This window comes from Elephantulus edwardii, unplaced genomic scaffold (genome assembly GCF_000299155.1).
Source record: "Elephantulus edwardii isolate Elephantulus edwardi_28Jun2011 unplaced genomic scaffold, EleEdw1.0 scaffold00061, whole genome shotgun sequence".
In the NCBI taxonomy this organism is placed as follows: domain Eukaryota; kingdom Metazoa; phylum Chordata; class Mammalia; order Macroscelidea; family Macroscelididae; genus Elephantulus; species Elephantulus edwardii.
The window spans coordinates 4,402,280-4,423,743 of NW_006399811.1; the positions used below are offsets into that span (position 1 = coordinate 4,402,280).

The 21,464-nt window shown below is 39.5% G+C and overlaps 1 protein-coding gene across 2 annotated transcripts in view; it reads right to left on the reverse strand.

Annotated features, from left to right (window-relative positions):
* The window catches only part of ASTN1 (astrotactin 1), a 572,154-nt gene that overhangs the window by 132,442 nt on the left and 418,248 nt on the right, over window positions 1-21,464 (reverse strand). For both annotated transcript variants that reach the window (XM_006887713.1, XM_006887712.1), the window contains exons 15-16: window positions 15,390-15,494; window positions 13,134-13,322 (exon numbers count right to left, since the gene is read on the reverse strand). In XM_006887713.1, the coding sequence (XP_006887775.1) occupies window positions 13,134-13,322; window positions 15,390-15,494 (294 nt within the window). The remainder of the gene's footprint in view (window positions 1-13,133; window positions 13,323-15,389; window positions 15,495-21,464) is intronic.

A 21,464-nucleotide genomic window follows, 5' to 3' on the forward strand; every position in this document is an offset into this window, starting at 1 on the left:
ACTCTTCTCCAACACCAAAGCTCAAAAGCATCAATTCTCCTTCTATCCTCCCTGGTCATTGTCTAGGTCTCTGACATGTTGTCCCTGATTTAGAATACTTTTAAGTTGCAATGAACGGTACCTATGGGCATCTGTTTATTTTTGTTAATGAGGTGTTTCTTTTTCAAAAATATATATTCATTAATATAATATTTACAAGGTATATATAATCACTTTACCCCTAAAAAACCACCAATGACAATGGGATTTATAATACAAGGCAATAACAATGAAAACTAGAAAATGAGGTCTTAAATTTATGCCAGAACTGACTTAAGATAGAATCATCAAAATAAGAGCTATTGCAATTTGGGAACAATCAGTACATATAAATGCAGGTGTAGGGGTGTGTGTGTGTGTGTGTGTGTGTGTGTGTATTTGGGGTGTGTGTGTGTGTGTGCAGGAGAAGGAAGAAAAAAGAGAGGGCATAGAAGACACTTATTATATACTTTATATATTATTTTTAAAACTGACAAAATTCTAATACACTCCCCTCTCTATAGCTTGTATTCCTCACTTCCAGAAAGCTGGGACTAGAATCTCTCTGGGTGAATACATAATAAACTGGTAGGAATGGTTGCCTCTTGGGAGTAGAACTGGATTACTGGGAAATAAGAGTGGGAAGAAAATTTACTTTTCATTTTATACTGCTTTATACATTTTTGAATTTTAGAAAGAAATAAACTTTTTAAATTAAGACAATGCAAGAAAAATGGTAAGTGCTGTCAAGTCTATTCTTGTGGGAGATAGTCATGCAGGGAAATGACAACACAGGGAGAAGTGAAGAGCGCTGGAAGAGGGACACATCTGAAGAGCTATGAGAACATGAAACAGAAGCAAGAAACTCAGCAGACAGAGTCAAGAAGATGTTGTGGAAGTGTGACATTTGAGCTGATTCTAGAAGAGCAGACAGATGGACATATGGAGGGGAAATGGACAACAAATGGGAAAAGACTCACTGTCCTCTTCTCAACCAGCAGGAAGCAAGGCCCTGCTCCCAGAGTTAGGGCTGGGCACAGGTATCCTTTAATTGCAAGTTATAACCCATGGAACTGAAGAGAATAAGTAAAAGGGGGGGTGGGAAAGAACAAAGAAACACCAACATGAAACAGAAAGTGTAGCCAAAAAGACTAACGTGCTAATCTAAATGATCTAGAGGAAAAGAGAGAGCCTCTCAGAAATTAGGCAGAACAGAGAGCAGAGAAAAACAGAGTACTCAAGTGGAGGGCAACAGAGGGACCCAAGAGAAATGTCAGAGTTAGACTGAGCAGTTGTGGAGACTTCAGGAATTATAGGAGTGGCCTTGGATGGGGGTAGGGGAAGAGTCTCTGTTTTCCTAGCTACCTTAGCTATCTTACCGCCAAGTATTTGCAATAGTTTTAGATTCACAGTAAGCAGCCTTCTATTATCAGGGTAGACCATGCTTGGAGTGAGAAACAATCATTGATGTAGTAAACAGAGAAGCTGTAGATAGTTGACTGGTTATGGCCTTCAAGGTGTCCAGGTCCTACATTCCAGAATATGTGAATATTGTCAACAAAATAGATTTTGTAGTTATGTTTAAGTGAAAAATCTTGAGATGGAGAGATTTTCTTGGTATTATTATTTGTTGTTGTTAGGTCATATTGAGTCAAGTACGACTCATAGCAACCCTATGAACAACAGATCTGAAATCTGTCTTATCTTACGCCATCCTCACACTCTGCTGCATCACTGTGTCAATCCAACTGATGGAGGGTCTTTCTCTCTTACAACCCCCCTTCATTTTCCCAAGCAATATGTTCTTCTCCAAGGAATATTTATGGGTATTCTTTTGGCAAATCCAATGGAATAAAAAGAATATAAGATCCAGTGTGAAAAACAATGTATACAAACTTTATAAGTAAATTAGTATAAAAATAAAAATTTTATTAAAATAAAAAAGAAAGATACAGGAAGAGAATAAAGTCAGAATAAAAGCCATGTGATGGCTGAATCATGACATCATTTGAAGTCTGATGATGAAGCCACAAGCCAAGGGCTATAGAGAGCCTGTAAAATCCAAACAAAGCAAAGGATTCTCCCTTGAAGCTTCCAGAAACAATCAAGCATGCAGATAACTTGACTTCAATGAAAAATCAGTTCAATGAAACTGATTTTTGCTTCCAGAATACTAAACCTAGAAATGCAAAACAGAATCTGTGTTATTTTAAGTCATCAGGTTTGTGGAACCTTGTTACAGCAGCAGAGGAAACAGATAAAGGCCCTAAGTTGTGCTGTCCATGCTAAGAAGGCAGTAAAGAGTTACCAATGGGCTTTAAGTCCTTCAGTGACACCATCAAACTACAGCTAGAATGACAACAGATAATATCATGCAGATAAACTAGAGAAGCAAGAAATGGAAGGGAAAAGTTGTATAAGAAAGCTGTGTGAACATTTGTTATAAGGCAAATTAATACAACCTTAAAAGATATGGCAAGGAGGAAAAGCAATATTTAAGTGATGAGAATGACAAACATATAAATGGCTGAATGTGTAGGATAGAGGAGAGCATCAAGAAAGATCCCTCATTTAATACTTTGGGTCATCAGTGTAGTTCATGAATCCACAAAGTAGAAACAGAAAAGAAAAACTAAAATGTTCATCAGTGATGGCTTTGTAGAACATCTCAGAGACGGTCAGTGCTCAAGGGTGAAGGTGGTTTGGACATGGAAAAGATTTGTCCAGTTACAGTGTAAAAGAGAAAAGTGCCAAGCATGAAATTATGGAAAATCACCAGAATTTCAATGATTTCTTTAGATAAATAAGGAGGAGAGGGACAATGAGATAAAAATGCCACATATGTCTAAAGAGCATCTAGACAGACCAACATTAAGCACACGAAATGAAAGGAGAATTTTGAAAGTGAACACGGTCAAGAGGGACTAATAATCTATCTGAGGTAGATGCCATGGTCAGAGAAAAGCTTATCCTTTGTTCAGGAAGTCATTGATTTAATTCTTGAGAGAGCTATTTATGGAAGAGACCAGGTTGAAAACAATCATTTAAAGAATGGAGATGAGAAAGTTGAGGGGGAAAGTATCAACTTTTCTTTCAAGAAATAGTTGGTGATACGTAGAAGTGGTAAAAGGTGTTAATCATTTCTAAAAGATGCCACTTATGGATTTAGTGGTTAAGGAGATTGTAATAATTAAAAAGGAGAAAATAAATGAGTGAGATTAAAGAAGCAGCAGATCAGGTCAGTATTAGCATGAGCTCAGGTGAAGATGTTAATCTGAAGAGAAGGAAGCTCTGTATATGTTCTGAGGCATGAGGGCAAAGAAGGATGGAAAGAACAGAATACTCCACTACGTTTAGAAGAGGGAAAAGATTGGGAAATTTCATGTCTATATTCTTTATTTGTTCTGTAAAAACACAAAATTAAGATAGACAGGCTAATCTTAGTCAATGAGAAATTGAAGCATATTTTTCACAGGTTTCAGTCAGATTTATCTGGAGACAGGTGCTCCCTACACTTTGGCACTACCAAACCAGTGCAGTAGAATGACAAACAATTGCCTGTGGAATGGAAGCTGGGCCTTCCGAAGATCTGTCCAAAATACCCCTATCTGGGTTTTTATCAGGCAGGAACAATGAAATGATACTGTCTCCAATGAAATCTACATAGAACACCACTGCCACTACTGTGAGGATGTTGTAGGACTGTGCACGGTTCATTCTATTGTAGGGAATTCTGCTGGCCTACTGGTAAGGAGTTGCACTGTCAGCCCAAAGATCATGGTTCAAATCTAACAGCTGTTCCATGGGAGAAAAAATGGACAGCCTTCTTCAGTTCAATTTACTGCCTCTGAAAACCCACTGAGAGGTCAGTTATGAGTCTGTTCTCAATAATAATAGCACATGCCAACAACAACAGTGTTCTACTGCACATGAGATCACTATGAGTCAGCATCAACTTGAGGACATCTAATCAGTAGATGAGCCTTTGTAATTAACAGCTGGTTGGGAACTGGGAGTCTCTTATTTATAGCAATTGGGATTTGGAAGATAGGCCTTTTTTATTTAATTAATAGTCTTTTGGGAGCTTGGAGCCTCTTGTTTAAGGCATTTAGGACACAGTAAGTGGGCCTTTGTGATCAACAGTCAGTTGGCCTGAGGGTCAACTAATCTCATTGAGAGCATGATATCCCTCTCTAAGCAACATGTCCTAAATATAAGAGACAAGAGCTTCACCATCTCATCCACCAGAATGTGTTTCTCATTCTTCTCAATGATAGCCATAATTTGTTGTGATTCAAACAGTCAGGAAGGCATCTCCAATCATCTACTGATTAAACCACAATTGCCACGCTGCTACTAGATTCCTAACCTTCAAGTCCTGTGCTTTTTCTATTTAATTTTACTGTGACAGATGCTCTTCCTTATTCATTCCATTAGCAATCTGAGCTATCTGGTCATGTTGTTGTTGCTGTTATGTGTGATCAAGTCATCTGTAACTATCATAGAGCCACTACATACAATAGCTCTGAACCCTGCCCAATCCTGAGCCAGTCTCACTGTCTCTAACACACCCACCCCTATTATCCCAATTACAATGTCAATATATCTCATCAAGAGTCTTCCTTTCCTGCACTGTCCCTCCACCCTTCCAAGCATGATGTCTTTCTCCAGGTACTGATCCACCTTGGCCACATGCCCAAAGTATGTGAAATGGAGCTTCAAAATCCTTGCCTTCCACTACAACAAGATAAAGGTAAATAATCCAAAAGAAAAATGAGCACAGGATATGAACAGACACTTCACAAAAGAAGACATTCAGATGGCTAACAAGCACATGAAGAAATGTTCAAAATCCCTAGCTCCAAGAGAGATGCAAATCAAAACAACTATGAGATATCATCTCACCCCAGTCAGAATAGCAAAATTTAACAAAACAGCAAGAAACAAATGCTGGTGAGGTTGTGGAGAAACTGGAACCCTGATTCACTGTTGGTGGGAGTGTAAAATGGTGCAACCCCTGTGGAAGGCGGTATGGCGCTTTCTCAAAAAGTAGCAAATAGAGATACCATTTGACTCAGCAATTCCACTACTGGGAATATACCCCAAAGAGACCATAACTGACATCCAAGAAGATATATGCACACCCATGTTTATTGCAGCTCTGTTCACAATAGCAAGGAGTTGGAAACAACCTATGTGCCCATTAACAAGCAAATGGATAGAGAAGCTGTGGTATATTCGCACAATGGAATACTATGCTGCATTGAAAAACAAGGAACTCATCCAATATTATTCAAAATGGTTGACTCTGGGGAACATTATGCTGAGTGAAATATCCCGGCCACAAAAGGACAAATATTACATGATGCCACTGTTGTAGAATGGGACTGTCCTTGGGGTTGGGGAGAGACTGAGTAAGATGGGTTCAATAATGTATACTGCACTGAAACAGAGGAGGGAGAAAACTGTTTAAAAGAGATAAATGACTAGGTATTTCTGTCATCACAGGAGTCTAGAGCGAGGGCTACATGGTGGAGGGGACCTGGGGGAGGGTTTGTAAAACAATGAAAGAATCCTTTCTTTTACTTTTCCATAATTTTTGACTCATGTACTTATAACTTGTTAGTCAAATTTGTGTCTTCTAGGTTGCAACACCCCCATGATACATCTTCAAGGATATGAACATGTACGGCCAAGCACAATCAATAAGAGTGCATCTAAATTCCCAAATCAATCTCCATAATAGTCTATGTGTTTCCTACTGCCAAAGGGGCCCTTTAGAGTAGTGAGAGAAGATCTTCACCCTGAAACCCACAGCGTCCCTTTTCAGCAGGAAGTAGCTAAGAGAATACGCCATCCCCTTTTCCTTATGAATCAGGGTGAAGTCTCTCTCATGGAGGAGTGATAGGGAATGGCAAAGGACACACCGACAAAGGAGATTAATCAGAACTGACTTTGACAAGCACTGTGGCAACAATTAAAACAGACATTCGGATGGTGGGGAAGAAGAACAAACTGGGGAGGAGGGTGGAGACAATGGTGCGGCAATGAAGGAGTGAAAGCCCAGAATCCCTGTGAATGTTCATTGAAACTAATAAAATTTAATAATAATAAAATAAAATAAAATGTGTATGAAAAAAAAGAAAAACAAGGAACTCATGCAATATTATTCAAAATGGGTGATCCTGGAAGACATTATGCTGATTGAAGTATCTCAGTCACAAAAGGACAAATACTGCATGGTGCCACTGTTGTAAAACAGAACTGACATTGGGGTTGGGGAGAGACTGAGAAAGATGGATTCAATAATGTATACTGTATTGAAAAAGATGGGGGAGAAAACTGTTTAAAAGGGATATGTGATTAGGTATTTTTGTCATGACAGGAGTACAGAGCAAAGGCTGCATAATGGAGTGGACCTCGGGGTAAAACAATGGAAGAATTTTTCTTTTACTTTTCCAAGAGGGTAGTGTACTGGGGGAGGGTTGGGAGGGGGAAAAAGTGCAACAATGAATGAATGCAAACCCAAAGTCTCTGTAAATTTTCATTGAAATTAATAATAAATTTAAAAAAAAATCCTTGCCTTCAAAGAGCACTCTGTTTTAATCCTTTCCAGGATAAACCTGTTTGTTCTCTTGGAAGTCCATGGTTTGTTCAATACTCTTCTCCAGCACCACAATTCGAAGGCATCAAACCTTCTTTTAGCATCTTTAGTCATTGTCCATAAGTATGGGAATAAATAACAGAGAAAGCTGTATTCCCAGAGGAGGACTTTTAAAGTTAGATCAGGCAACCATTTAAAATAGTGTCTTATGTGTATCACTGAAGCCATGGTTCCCTCAGCTCATTCACTGGATCAAGTGCATAAACTCTCATCCTCTGCCAGTCCTCTCACCTCACAGCATAGAACAACAACCAAAAAAATCTTCCATTATAGTATCTATTTTTGTTTTATGACTAGTGTTATTCCCTCAGACTCTTGAAATAAAAGAAAATTAGACGAAGGAGGGGGAAAACTATAAGAGATTAAAACTATAATCTAGGTCAAACAACAAAGCCAGTAAATGTTATGGCACCAAGGGAAAGCTCAAGGGTGGTAGTGGAAGATGTGGAAGATGGAGAGGCATCAAAGAATATGCAGAAACATGTTTGAATATATTTAAAGTGAAATAAAAAGGAAAACAATTAAGGAGTCTTGGTGGAGCAGTGGTTAAAGCTGTTCACTGCTAACCAACATGTTAGAGGTTTGAACCTATACAATTATATATATATGTATTTAGAATGAAATATCTGGATTTTGATAGAACTAGCTTCTTAATGGCAAGAGAGCTTTGAGATCAAGAAAGTAAGATATAGTGCCAACGCCATGGCCAAACTTCCCTCTAAAGCTCAACTTTCCCTTCAAGAATACAGGAAGGAAAAATATAAAAAGAATATAGGAAGTGCTTGAAAAACGAAAGTAGAGTCAGGAGCTGTGAGTGAGGTCAGTCTCTCATATCTCAGAAATCTCCTCTTCTGGTAATCTGTGAACCATGGCCACAGAGAAACAGAGGAGGATTCATCCTTTTAGTTCATTCTCTGGGCTCTGGCATGGAGCAGTAGACTGCTCTGCCAGCTGGAACCGGCCTTATCTCCATTTGCTTACATTACACCATTCCCTTGGCAAACTTAGAGTCAGAACAATTTTCAGTCCAGAAATTTCGAGGGATACCAGAAGGCTGAGGCCATATCTTTAGATCTGAAAAAAGTCAAGTTTTGGGAGAAAGTCATCTGCAACTACAGGCCAGATGCAAGTGTTTAACTTCTAAGAGATATCTAGCAAGAAGAAAGGCTATCTTGCCTTTTCAGGACTGCTAGTACCTAGAAGTCCCAGTTGCATTTTCTGATCTCTGATTTCTGGGGATGCTGTACATGCTGGCGTCTGGCATAACATGCTCCTCAACTATCATGAATTGGCACTGAGTTACTATGTTTAAAGATTACTGCATGAGGAGATATATCCCAGAAGGGTGACAATGTAAAATGTTTATGACTCTTGACTTTTTTACAACACAGCCAGCTAAACTTAGTAAGATTATTTAAGACTTCCTGTATATTATTTGGAAGTGACTATTTTCATGATGATTTAATTGTGAAGTGAATAACTTCTTTTCAAGTGCAATGCATTGTAAACACTTGCTTTTGGGAGACTGACAGGATATTCACATTTATTGTAATTGTAGAAGACTTCTCCTCTGGTTTATGAGCTATAAGTGATTCTTAAGAGAAAAAAATTAACTCACTATTGTAGTAATTTTCCATGACACTGTATCCTTTTGCTATTTTCATGTGTACCTGAGGCTGGAAGTATGCCTATTCTTACCTTGTGTGTTCTCATATTGATTTGGAGGTATGGTGCTGGTATCTTGGTTTTTCAAAACATAGAATAAGTTTTCCCCCAAAACCTCCTTTTTCACAAATGGACTTCTTAAAAATTAAAGACATTCTAGATTCTTTTTCTTCATCCAAGAATGAAGATGCACCTGAGGAGAAGTATGGCAAAGATGATGCATTGAGCAAGCTTATCTACGTAGTGGAATGGGAAGCTCTTGGGGATAGTAACAGTGACATGGACAGGCATGATGAAGCAGTCCATATCATGGAAAAGGAGGGTGAGCCAGACAATGACACCCATGATGAACGGGAGGAAAGTGAAAACGAATGGTGTAAAGACGTATCTTATTTTTTTTTTTTATTTTATTATTTTTGTGTGAGTGTACTGTCAAATCAGATCTGACTGGTACAGGAGGAGATTGTCCCTCCTTCCCTGGCAGAGCATCTGGTGGATTCGAACCGTGCGCCTCTGGGATTGTAGTTGCAGCTCCTTGCCACTAGGCCACCAGAGCTCCCCTAGACGTATTTTATTTTGAAAATATCATGAACTCGTCTCATAAAACGCTGAAGGCTATCTAGACTTGTCCTGTATATTACTTTTTTCCCCTGTATTTACTGAAGAGATTTTTAGAAACATCAAAAGACCAAAAGGAATCTTTATGTGATCTAAGAATTAAGAAGATACAAAGGAATAGAGAAGTTGTAGTATATTCACACAATGGAATACTCCACTGCATTGAAAAATAAGGAACTCGTGCAATATTATTCAAAATGGGTGACCCTGGAGGACATTTATGCTGAGTGAAATATCTCAGTCATAAAAAGACAAATACTGCATGGTGCCACTGTTGTAGAACAGGACTGACATCAGGGTTGGGGTAAGACTGAGAAAAACTGGATAGAGTATGTATACTGTGTTGAAACATATAAGGGAGAGAACAGTTTGAAAGCGATATATGATAGGGCATTATGGTTATCACAAGAGTTCCCAATGAAGGTTGCATAGCGGAGTGTACTCGGGGTGGGGTAAGGGGCATTGTATATCAATGAAGGAATTTTTCTTTTAGTTTTCAAAGAGAAGCGTGAACTGGGGGGCATGGAGAAAAGTGCAACAATGAATGAATGGAAAAAGAAAAGAAGATACAGAGGATAGAAAATTAAAATATCAAGTGAGAACTAGCAGCCTATCACAGCACAGAAGATAAAGACATTATCGTTGTGCATACAACTATGATCATATGTCAGGGGGAACTCAGACTTTATTGACCCAACAACCTGTTGTAGAACTCATGACTGAAACAAGATGAAAACAAGTGACCAAGAACATCCACTGTAATGACATGTCAAGAGCCTCATACAAAGGAGAACCTGGGTAAAACTGACTTCACAAATTGGTGCCAATTATCGATGCTCTCAACAGCTTCCTGAAAGAAGTGCGTGTGTGCCTTCAAGCGTCATGGCAGTTGACAAAAGCATGGTTGCTTTCAAGGGATGCTCATCAATAAAACAATACATGACAATCAAGCCTAGCAAGTGAGAGTCTAAAATCTGGTGGTTGGCTGACTCTCAGACTAGGTTTATATAAGTTAGTTTGATATCTATCCCAGGGGGAAAATAAGTCGTAGGTATTGGTGACTCACTTCTCTCCCTTGGTGAGAATGTTGTGCTTAGATTGTGTCTTTCATGTGACTATTCATGTACACTCACTGTCTTTGAAAATATTCCCCCGTCCTATTTTTTGACACATAGCCTGAATGAAAGAGAAGCTCTGTCATAGTCTGCTGCATGCTGAGTGTCTCTGGTGGTTCAAATCCACCTGCAGCTCTGAGGGAGGAAAATCTTTCTCTTTCCATTAAGATTCACAGCCTCAGAAACCAGATGGAGGGTTGCTGTGAGATGGGGCCTATTGGAAGGCGGTGAGTTTTTCTGTTTATCCTATTGCTTGATGGAAAGGATGACTGAAAGGGGAGTGCTTGCTGCAGATACAATGTGAGCCAACAGAAAGGGGCTCCCAGAAATGATGTAAAGGAAAGATAAATTACAGCAAGGAGAATATCTCCTTCATATGAAAGGATGTGTGTCTGCTGTAAAGTGGCAGGACAATAAACCTGTGACAGTTTTGTCAATGTTTCACAACCCAAAGGACATCACTTGTGTCAAAAGAAAGAACAAAGATGGTTCCTCCTCAGTAATTACTTGTCCAAGAGCAGCTGCAGAATACACTGCAATTATAGGAGGGGCAGACCGCTCTGACCAGAGGCTCAAAAAGCACTTGGTCGAAAGGCTCCCTCTCAAATGTTGGCATTGATTGCTATATTTTCTTATTGATATTGACACTGTAAACAGCTTGACAATGTGCGACTCTAACAATGAGGATAAATGTCACCAGCTTTCCTTCAGGTTAGCTTACTGTTGGCCAGGAAACCAAAGAAGGCCTTTCTTAGAACATACTAGGAGTACGTGGGGTACCAAGTGATGTATGGCTCCAACCTGTTGGAAAGCATTTACCTGTGAAGTTATTTAGAAGAAGGTGAAAAGAATGCAGCACCAAGAAAGGAGACTCAAACCACAATTATGCGCAGCCCGAGCAGGGTGCCTGCACGCGTTAGGCCATGTTTTCAAAAGTTTCACACTGTAAAACTGCTAAGTAGCAATGGTATTTTCCAGGCCTTCTCTCATTTCTTCTACCACTAGAGTTCAGAAGGAGCATATATATCATACATGATATTTATCAAAATTCATTAAACTAATAAAATTTTTTAAAAATACATAAGGATTCAACATGTATTCCATTAGTAAAAAGAACATTACATTCACAAATCTTACAGACAAAAATATATTTAAGACGGAAAGAGTTATGCTACCATCTTGTGCAAGAGAAACAAGAGTTTGTACGGTGCCCAGGGAACCGAAACATCCCAGTCACTGAGCTATATTTGCTCCCAATGCTGCACTGCCGACAGCTGATGATCCCCAGTCTCACAGGGGTTCCTGCTCAATGAGTCTCAACATGACCCATTTCTTGAGAATTGTTATTGCTAATTTCATCATTTATCTTTCAGCAATTCACACATGTACAACCTAGCTTCATTTAAATGCCCTGAGCATCAACTTAGGAGAAGTTCTATGAATGACAATTCTAAACCAATCTCTGTTGATCAGAATACAAAATTGCCAATTAGTGTGCCTACTATACCAGAAGATGAAGTAAAAAAGTCTTGAATAATTCTAACTCCTTATGCTTATTTTGACTAAATAAAATTTGTCATCAGGACAGTGGACAAGGATCTATATTGTGAAGCTGTTATCAAAAGGTACATAAACACTTGAGCCAATGGGGATTGAAAAACACAAATTACTTGGAAAAAATGAGCCCAACCACTGGACAGGCTGCAAGGAGTAAGTGTTTACTATGTAGTTACTATAAGAGGTTGCCAGGAAGTGCAGGGTGGGATGTCCCGGGCACAGGAGATTTCAGAAGGGACCGCAACACTCTCCTTTCTGTCCAGTGCACCATAAGAGCAGTCTAACACTTCATCCTCACTCAACAGAATGGACGGCGACGCTTCCCGAGGATTGTTTCTATAACACCAATCATAATAACATAGTTTCAACTCCCCTCTGCATCTAAAATAACCTCAAAATAGTGAGTGTCCATTAGTATTGTTATCACCCTGTGTGGTAACCCATAACGACCTTTTTCACCCCCTCCCCTCATGGACTTCCTGTACCAGGTCATACGGCTCACTCATTCATTGCTTTCAAGTTAGAACTGACACATAGCTGACCCTCCAGCAGATTTTCAGAAAATAGCATAGGGGAGATTGTCCATCTTTCCTCCAAGGAGCGGCTGGTTGAGTTATCCTACCATAGAGGTACCACCTTTCAGTCAGCAGCTCAGCTCCCTGCGGGCTCAGCCATGAGATCTCCCTAGATCATACAGAGTCTCTGGTAATCTTTACTATTGATTTTAATCATAGAAAAAGATGCTATATTCCATTTTAAATGGCTCAATATTTCTTATATAAATACAAACAACAAAATGATTTTGTGAAATCTTTTGACATTGAACTGCAACATTATTAGGAACTTAGCAAGAGCTTTTCCCTCCCCCTTTTTTTATTAGGTTCACAAATATTTTCACTCTACTTTTGTAGCTAAAACACTAGAAAATGGGTCAAAATCAGCAACTTTAAAAATAAATACCAATAGCAATGAGAACTATAGTGTGTGCTTGTGGCACATGCAGACAAAACCATGTGGTTTGAAACACCATTGTAATGGGTAATTATGACAACTCTAAACTGAGAACATCAGAAGTTTCGAGAAAGTAAATCAGTAAAGAGGGTTAGCCTTGTAGTATATTGGTGCATGTATGCTGGGCTTACCAAAAAATGCTTTAGCTGGTATAACTAACTATTGAGATATACATATAAAGGTAAAACCTTTCTGCTACAACATTGCATAAAAATTTATAGACAGTTGTTCGGCATCACCTCCACTGGCAGTGTCACCAGCTGTACCCTATATCCACTGAGTAATGCCACCATCCCTAAACCTCTGTTAGGAGATTTGGCTTAAGTATCCAAACCTTGAAAACTTTAAGGATAGGCACAAAATACTGAGGCAAGACGTTGAGTAGACTCCCCCCCCCCCAATTCACTAAGCACGGACATACGACTCCCACGTGGATGGTTGATACTTGCATGGAGAGTAGAACTTCCCAGGAGTATGGCACTCACCTTTGCTGATGTCTTCATATTCCAGCCACAGTCGCCGCTGAACCTGTTTGTTTGGGTACCAGATAGAACAGGACTCCTCAAAGCCATAGATAGCTTCCTGGATGTAATGGTTGCCAAACTGGTCCAACAGGGCCACAAAATCCCCACGAGAGGTCGCCCCATCCAGGGAGTGAAGAGCATTGCTGAAGGCTAAGGAGAAACATCACCCAAGATTGAGAGCAAGGACTTACAACACGGATAACCAGATAATCTGGCATTTCAATCCCAAATGCAGATATCTCTAATGTGGTTAGAGTTTAATTCAGATATTTCAATTCCTAAATTAATATCTTACCAAGAGAATTGCCTACTTTGCAAAGTTCTTCCAAGTTAAGCAGAACAGTGCCAATTTCCTCCATTATTAAGTCACTGTCTTTTCTTTCTTTCCTCAAATCATAGGTCATGACATTAAATCAATTAAGTGAACTCAAATAATAGTGTTTGGGGGCATAAATGAAAAAAAAAAAAAAAAAGAATGGCATGGTCTAAAATAGAAACACAAATACCAGCAGAGAACATTTCACATGATAAGATGAGGTGTTACTTTATGAAGCTTCTGTTGCGTTATGTGTGTGTGTGTGTGGGGGGGGGGTATGCACAAGGTCACGATGCTAACTGAATTCTAACTGTGGATCGTGCCAAAAAAAGGTTGCAAAATATTGCCTTCAGACGTCAGAAATGAGTAATGGACGAGTAAGGGGAGAAGATTCACTATTTTATTTCAGAAAATAGAAAAAGGCTAGGGAAATGGTAAATGCAGGAAAGAATCTCTTAGTTTTCTTACCATCCACACCAATGAACTCCACGATAAATTTCCCAAAGTAATTATACCCTGTTCCTTGCCTCAGCTTTGCACAGCCCTCATTTTATACCCCTGTTCTCTAGAATTTCACAGCAGGGCCTGGTACCGGTACCAGAGTCCAGTTTGTTGGGCATCAAAGGGTGAAGAATCTGCATCACCTGTGAACCTCTTGTGACTTTGTAGGGCATAGTAACAGAGACATCAATCAGGCTGCTAACGCTTGATCTGCACAGCACCTGTGCTGCGGACAAGCTGAGGATGGAGATGAGCCTCTACTGCCATGTTTTCTTTCTTAGTTTTGTACAGTCTACTTCCATAAGGCTCCCTACCAAGTCTCTCCTGCTAAGAATTCTTTCACATAAAAAAAAATTCCTTCCATCTTATGGAAATGCTTTATAGACTTAGCTACATTTTATTCTTCTGTATACAAAGCTTTGCCCTTTTTGTTAAGCATGTTTCTCACATCTCTTCACATGTCCATTGGCCTTTACCTCCCTCCTGTTGTCCCTAAGACTCCATCTCCCTATTGTCACTCCTCCAAAGACACCTTTGTTTTACCCACTTTTGCTACCAATATTCTTTCTTCAGTGACCCCCTTTATTTAATTCATTAATATAAGACTTTATAACACACAGGCCAGGTCTGGTAACTTCTCCAGGCAGCCTTGGATGAAAGCATGCTAACTACCGCTGAGCCCATGGGATTGGGGTTGGGACAAAAGCGAGCTATATAAGGTCCTAGAGGTAGGAATGCTCCCATTTGTAAACTACATACTGGACTTGATCAAATGCTAAGAAAGAATTTTAATTCCAGATATTTACTCCACTAAACTGTAAAGAATATTAATATAAATGGCTTTACTGTTGTGGAACAGTTTGTCCTAAATTCTCTAGTTGAGAACTCACTTCTTTCTCTCATTCTCTCCATTTGTGTGTATGTATATCTATCTACTGATATATTTTTTTTCCTCACTTGTTGATTAGAAACTGTAAGCTGTTTCTCACCTCCCCCTGCCACCAACTCCTTGCCCTCTTCCTTTATTTCTTTCCTTGTGTGGATCCTCAACATTATACTTTTTACACTTGGGAAATTTTATTTTGTCAGCTCATAAGAAGTCTGTTTCTGTAAATACTTTTATGCACTGGGCAACCCCAGAAGAAAAGATAAAACTCATGTTTCTCTTCATCGGTTCCAACCTTGCCCTTTTTAATCTCTCCTACAGTCCAAGCTCAAATTGAGAATTTCACCTAGAAAAGAATCTGATCCCAGCACTTTGACCTTAAGGGAGAATCAGAGTGAAGAGGTTGTGTATCTCACAGAAGAGCTGTGTTTTGGGCCATGACTTTAACTGAAGAATAAAAGGCTCATTACTGCAGCCCCACAGGACATGTGCCAGAGTGGGTACTGGTGCTCACCCTGCGAGACGGTCACTTGGTTGAGCTTGATGTGGTACATCACGGAGCGCACCTTCCAGTGCTGCAGCACAGGGTAACCAGACACCTCACTGAAGTTCACCATGCCTGTGAACAGAGGAGATGCGTGCTCAGTGTGTTAGGTGCACCCACACGTTGCCCAACGCTGTTAGGACAGGAACTGTCATTGTGAGGAAAACAGGAATCGTCCTTTGCTGGAGAGACTTTCTGGAATCATAGTAGTAACAACGGCTATCAGCTACTGAATGCCGACACTATGCCAAGAGGTTTCCTCAGGACTTGGTATATATTAAGCCATCCAATCCTTGTGAGACAGGTATTTTTATTGCAAATTTTAAAATGAGGACACAGAGGCCCTGGGAGGGCTTTCCCCCAGTATATCTAAAATGGCATCCAGAACTGGATTCTTAACTGCTCTGCTATTGTATCTTCTTAATGGATTTATATTCAAACTCTGGGCTTACTGTAACACACCACATTTTCACTCTATTTAATAGTCATAATAATTGATTCTGCTCACGTACCTGATAACATTGATTTTTCTGTCCCATTTAACTGATTTGTGTCTGGTATTTAAGTTTTAATTACTCTGAGGCTGGTAATACTTATTTTCTCTTTACCAGGAGGGACAGTATCATGGTAACTAAGTCATTAAGAGCCAGTGACAGCCACATATTGAGTGCTGTCTATGTAACAGGCAGGGCAACGGGCACTTCTCTTTTAGTCCTCCCTTTTATTGGGGGAACTGAGGTTTGAACAAGGTAAGCTACTGCTCAAGGTGATTCCCCAATAAACACATCCTTGAAGGCTTTTTGATACATAATTAATGTCTATTCTTACTGAGAATTATGGAGAAAAAACATTGTCCTATTTGAATCCAGACATTTCTGTGTGTGTGTGTGTGTGTGTGTATAAAATGCTACAGAAACAAAATAATTAGGCCATGGAAAATAAAAATACATCACCTTGCTAAGTTTAGAAAACCAATTTTAGCTTCATTTCAATGCCTAAGGTTGGTTACAAGTGTAAATTATAGCACTAAATGTATATATGTGTGTACACACACACACACACACAACTATATGTGTACAATAGGGGATCTGGTGTCCTAGTGATAAGGAGTTGTGTTGCCAATCCAAAGGCATTTTAAGACCACCAGCTACTCCACAGAAGAAAGATGGGCAATCTCCTCTTGTTCAATTTACAGCCTTTAAAAACCAGACAGAAGGTCAGCAATAGGTGAGTTCTGACTTGAGGGCACATAACAACACATGTAACATAAAAGAAGGACCTGTGGTGACATAGTTCAAAGCAAGTTGCACTACTAACATAAAGGCCACCAGAGCTGCTCCGTGTGTGTGTGTGTGTGTGTGTGTGTGTGTGTGTGTACGCATGCTCATGTGCATGCTCTCATCTGTGTTGAAAACTTACTCCGTGCCAGGCATTTTGCTTAGGACTTTGCATATATTAAGTCACCCAATCCTTGTGTTAGTAGATAGATATCCCTATATAGGTAGATATGGTTAAATTCTGTCATTTTGACCCATGCTTTCTACAGAAAAAGTAAATGAATTTAACATCTAAATAGAAGAGGGGGATTAATTAAGTAATTGTCAACATTGATCAAATTAGCTGAGCAATTGCCAGATTTCCATTTCTGCATGAATCACACGGAGGTAATTATTGGCAAGGCAAAAACAAAAAGATCAGGAATGATGCTCAGTGAACCAATTGCACAAATTTTATCACAGGCAATCATAAGTTATCTAAAACTAACAGAAGGTTAACGGTACTTTTCCCCCCCTTCCTTTTAGGGTATTAAGTTGTGAGGAAACACAGAAGTTGTCAAAATTTAATTTTTGATGGATCCACAATCATGGCCCAGGGAAGCAGTGGTCAAGACATTAGGCAACATATTGCATTGGGCAAATGTGCTGCAAAAAGATTTCCTTAAAATGTTACAAAAACAAAAGTGTGCCTGACCCAAATCATCATGTTTTCAATTGCCTCAGGTACGTAAAAGCTGGACAACAGATAAAGTAGACCAAAGAAGAACTGACACACTTGAATTATGATGGCGGCAAAGAATATGAAAATATGCCATGGACTTACAGAGGAATAAACAAATCTGACTTGGAAGAAGTTGTTGTTGTTGTCATGTGGCATCGAGTTGGAACCAACACATAGTTGACCCTCCAGCGGGTTTTCAGAAGTAGTTAATCACCCGGGAGGAGACTAGACTGCCCACCCTTCTCCCATGAAGCAGCTGGTGGATTTGAACCACATGCCTTTAAAATTGCAGCACAGTTCCTTACTACTAAGCCAGCAGAACTTCTTTGGAAAAAGTGCAGCCAGAATAGTCCTTAGAAAGTAAAGATGCTTTGTACAACAATGAAAGAATTTTTTTCTTTTCCTTTTCAAAACGAAGTTTGTATAGTGGAGTGGACTTGCCGGGGAGAGATTGTACAACAATGAAATAATTTTTCTTTTACTTTTCAAAGAGAAGAGCGAACCAGGGAGGGGGGTGGTGTTGGGCAGGGAGAAAAGTGCAACAATGAATGAATGGAAATCCAAAGTTTCTGTAAACTTTCATTAAAATTAATTTAAAAAGAATAAAGAAGTGAAGATGCTGAGACTTTGTATCACTACTTTGAACCTGTTAATGGGGAATAGGGGAACCAGTCCCTGAAGAAGGGAAAGTAGAGGGTCAGCAAAAAAGAATAAAACTTCTAAGAGACGGGTTGACAGTTGCTGCAACAATGAACTCAAACATAGCAAGGACTGTGAGATGGCACAGGACTGGGCAATGGGACATTCTGCTGAACACAGGTCACTCTGAGGGAGAATGGACTAGACAGCATCTCACAACAACAAAGCTTCGCATGGCAAGAAGCTGCACTGCAATCCCAGAGGTGCACAGTTTGAATCCACCAGATGCACTGCTGGAGAAGGAGGGACAATTTCCTCCTGTACTAGTCACATCCGAATAGATGGTATACACACACACACTAAAAATTTTTTAAAAAACAAAACAAAACAAAAAACCCCAACAACAACAAAGATTTGCATTGGCAGTCACCCTACTATATATAGTTTGACATTTAACCTTCAAATATATACTAATAGAATTCTAAATGCACAAGTTAAGGACTCAGTCACAAACCTCAAAGATCTATTTCTTCACATTGGAGATATGTGGAACTATATTATAGAACATAAATTATTTAGTTAGGGAGCTCATTGGCTTTGCTGTTATTTTGAAAATCCGTTAAATAAAAACAGCAAGCCAAATACATGATGATTTTTTTCCAATGTATTTAAAAAAATAAACACAAACCAAAACCACAAAAAAACCAAACCCAACAACCTTGCTTTAATTGACTTGTTTCCTAACAGGAAAAGAAACTAGGAAGAAATCAGGCAGCCGGAGTTCTAATCCTGGCTGGGTTGCTACAGGAGGCACTTTCAGGATGGATGCTGATGAGAGTCTAAAATCAGAGGCACTTGGTGTGTGCAAATACAGCAGTCTAAAAGCAGATTCGTAATTCTATTTTAAAGTCTCACCATGAGCCTGGAAATCAAGTTGGCTTTCTAAAGCTGTCTCTCCTAACAGCAGCTCTCCTAACCTTGATGTTGACCTGGACATATACTTTAAGGACGACAATCTTCTTCACAGAGGTCTGGCAGGTGTAGGGTATCACAATCTATTTCCAAAGAGTCTTTTCATCATATTCTAACAGATACAAGGTGTGATAGCTTGTGTCCAAAGGGTCTTGATGCATGTTATTATCAATAGATCTTTACATGGATAACCAGAAATAGACATTATTTGGAGAGCAATTTTACTAATGGGTCTACTCAGAAACTTGTCCTGTCACTATCTTGGGTCCACTCTGTAATAAACAGAATAGCATGTACCTTTAGGCAGTCACGTAATCCCACTTACTCGTTATGTATCTATCCCTGGGAAATTCTCTCTAGATATCCTAGCTTTCACTACCCTGATAGCTTTTCAGGCAATTACAAATTTTCGAGTGTTAGTTTTGATTCTAACAGTACTAGAACGTACCCCTTTATATTATCTGGTGGAGCATTTTCACTCTGTGAAAATGGATGCTTCCCAGGTCCAAATTGCCTCTACTGCTTAGTAAATCTCTTTTGTTTTTATTTAAGCAGACTCTACAATGTTGTTCCACAATGGGATCATAATGGACTAAGTATCTGTACCCTGACCACCTGGTTAGAAGGCCCTTTGGCTGATTTTTGAGAACTGCTTGCCAGGTCTTTCTTCTTAATCTATCTTAAGTCTAGAAGTTCCTTTGAAACCTCTTTGACATCAAAGAAAGACCAAAATCTCCACTGACAGACAGGTGGTGACCGGGCTTAGGATGCATTGTTCTGGAATCAAAACCATGTCTCTTGCACAGAACCAGCACGGTCTCCAAATGGGAGATGGCTTCCTATTCAATACTGTTATTCCAACCAGCAATATGACTTTGAGCTTTTTGCTTCAATGTCTATAAGTGAGGATGGCACTCATGCATAACTATTTTATAGGTAAATATGCAAAACCTATACCGAGACCAGGAAGCAGTCATAAGAGCAGAGCAAGAAACACTGCATAGTTCAAAATCAGGAAAGAAGTGTGTCATGGGTGTGTCCTCAGGAAAGAAGTGTGTCATGGATGTGTCCTGTCTACATATCTTTTCAATCTATATGCAGAAGAAATTAAACTCATAAACAACCTGCATTAAACAGATAACACAACCTTGCTCACTGAAACTGAGGAGGACCTGCTGCAGAAGGCAAAGGACTGTAGTCTTCAATATGGATTGAAGCTCAAAATCAAGAAGACAAATATTCTCACCATTGGGCCAAATGGCAGCACAATGATAGATGGAGAAGAGATTGAGGTTGTTAGTAATTACAGCTTGCTCAGCTCCACAATCAACACTTTAGGCACCAGCAGTCAGGAAATCAAAAGAAGAACTGCACTGGGGAAATCTGCTGTCAGGGACCTCTGCAGAGTGCTGAGGAGCAATGATGTTAGTCTAGAGACTCAGGTGTGCCTGATCCAGGCCATTGTCTTCAAAATTACTTGCTATGCATCAGAGAACTGGGCAATGATTAAGGATGAATTGTTAATGCCTTTATGGTTCTGGAGGAGAGGACTGAACATATCACAGACTACTAAGAGAACAAACAGGTTTGTTCTGGAGAAGGTTTGTCCTTTGAGGTAAGGATTTTGAAGCTCCATCTGCAAACTTTGGTCATGTTGCCAGGAGGGACTAGTCCTTGGAGAGAAGCATCATGTTTAGAAGGGTGGAGTGTTGGTTCAGGACAGGAAGAACTGGATGAGATTCATTGATACAGTAACTGAGGTAATGGGGTAGGTATGTCAGACACGGTAAGATTGGCTCAGGATAGGGCAAGGTTCAGAACTATTGTGCATCAAGTCATCATAAATTACAAATGACTTGATGGCACATAACAACAACAGCATGGAGAACAAACTGAAAAACATTTTTAGAAAAGCAAAAGCATCACACATTCCCACCATGCTGGTGTCATAATTTTCTTCATCTTCATCATCATCATCCTCATTCTCTCTCATCATCCCTACTATGTAAACTTGATTTTTCCTAATTGGGGATTTTCATTGGCATTCCCCTGGCTTCATTCAGTTCAGTACAAAGAAAAGAATAAAGACTAAAAGAGCAAGCACGAGTTGGGACACGAGAATGCCCATCCCACATCTATGCAGGATGAGCCAGACAACAGAACTCCATTACTTAACTGCTAAACAACAATTCCCCTGACTGCATTTATGCTACACCAAACACAAGGACACAGTTACATAACTGTTAATGCTTGGAAAATGTTGTTCTGTGCCCACTTACAGATAATATTTCCATTAGTTAAAAAGAAAAAAAGGGGGAAAAGATAAAGTATATCTTTTCTAGCTGAGCCATATGATTCTTTCCCAGTGTGCCCTTGACATGCAGCCAGCTTTTGTTTTTTATTTAATTTTATTATTATTTGGGGACACATTTCTGA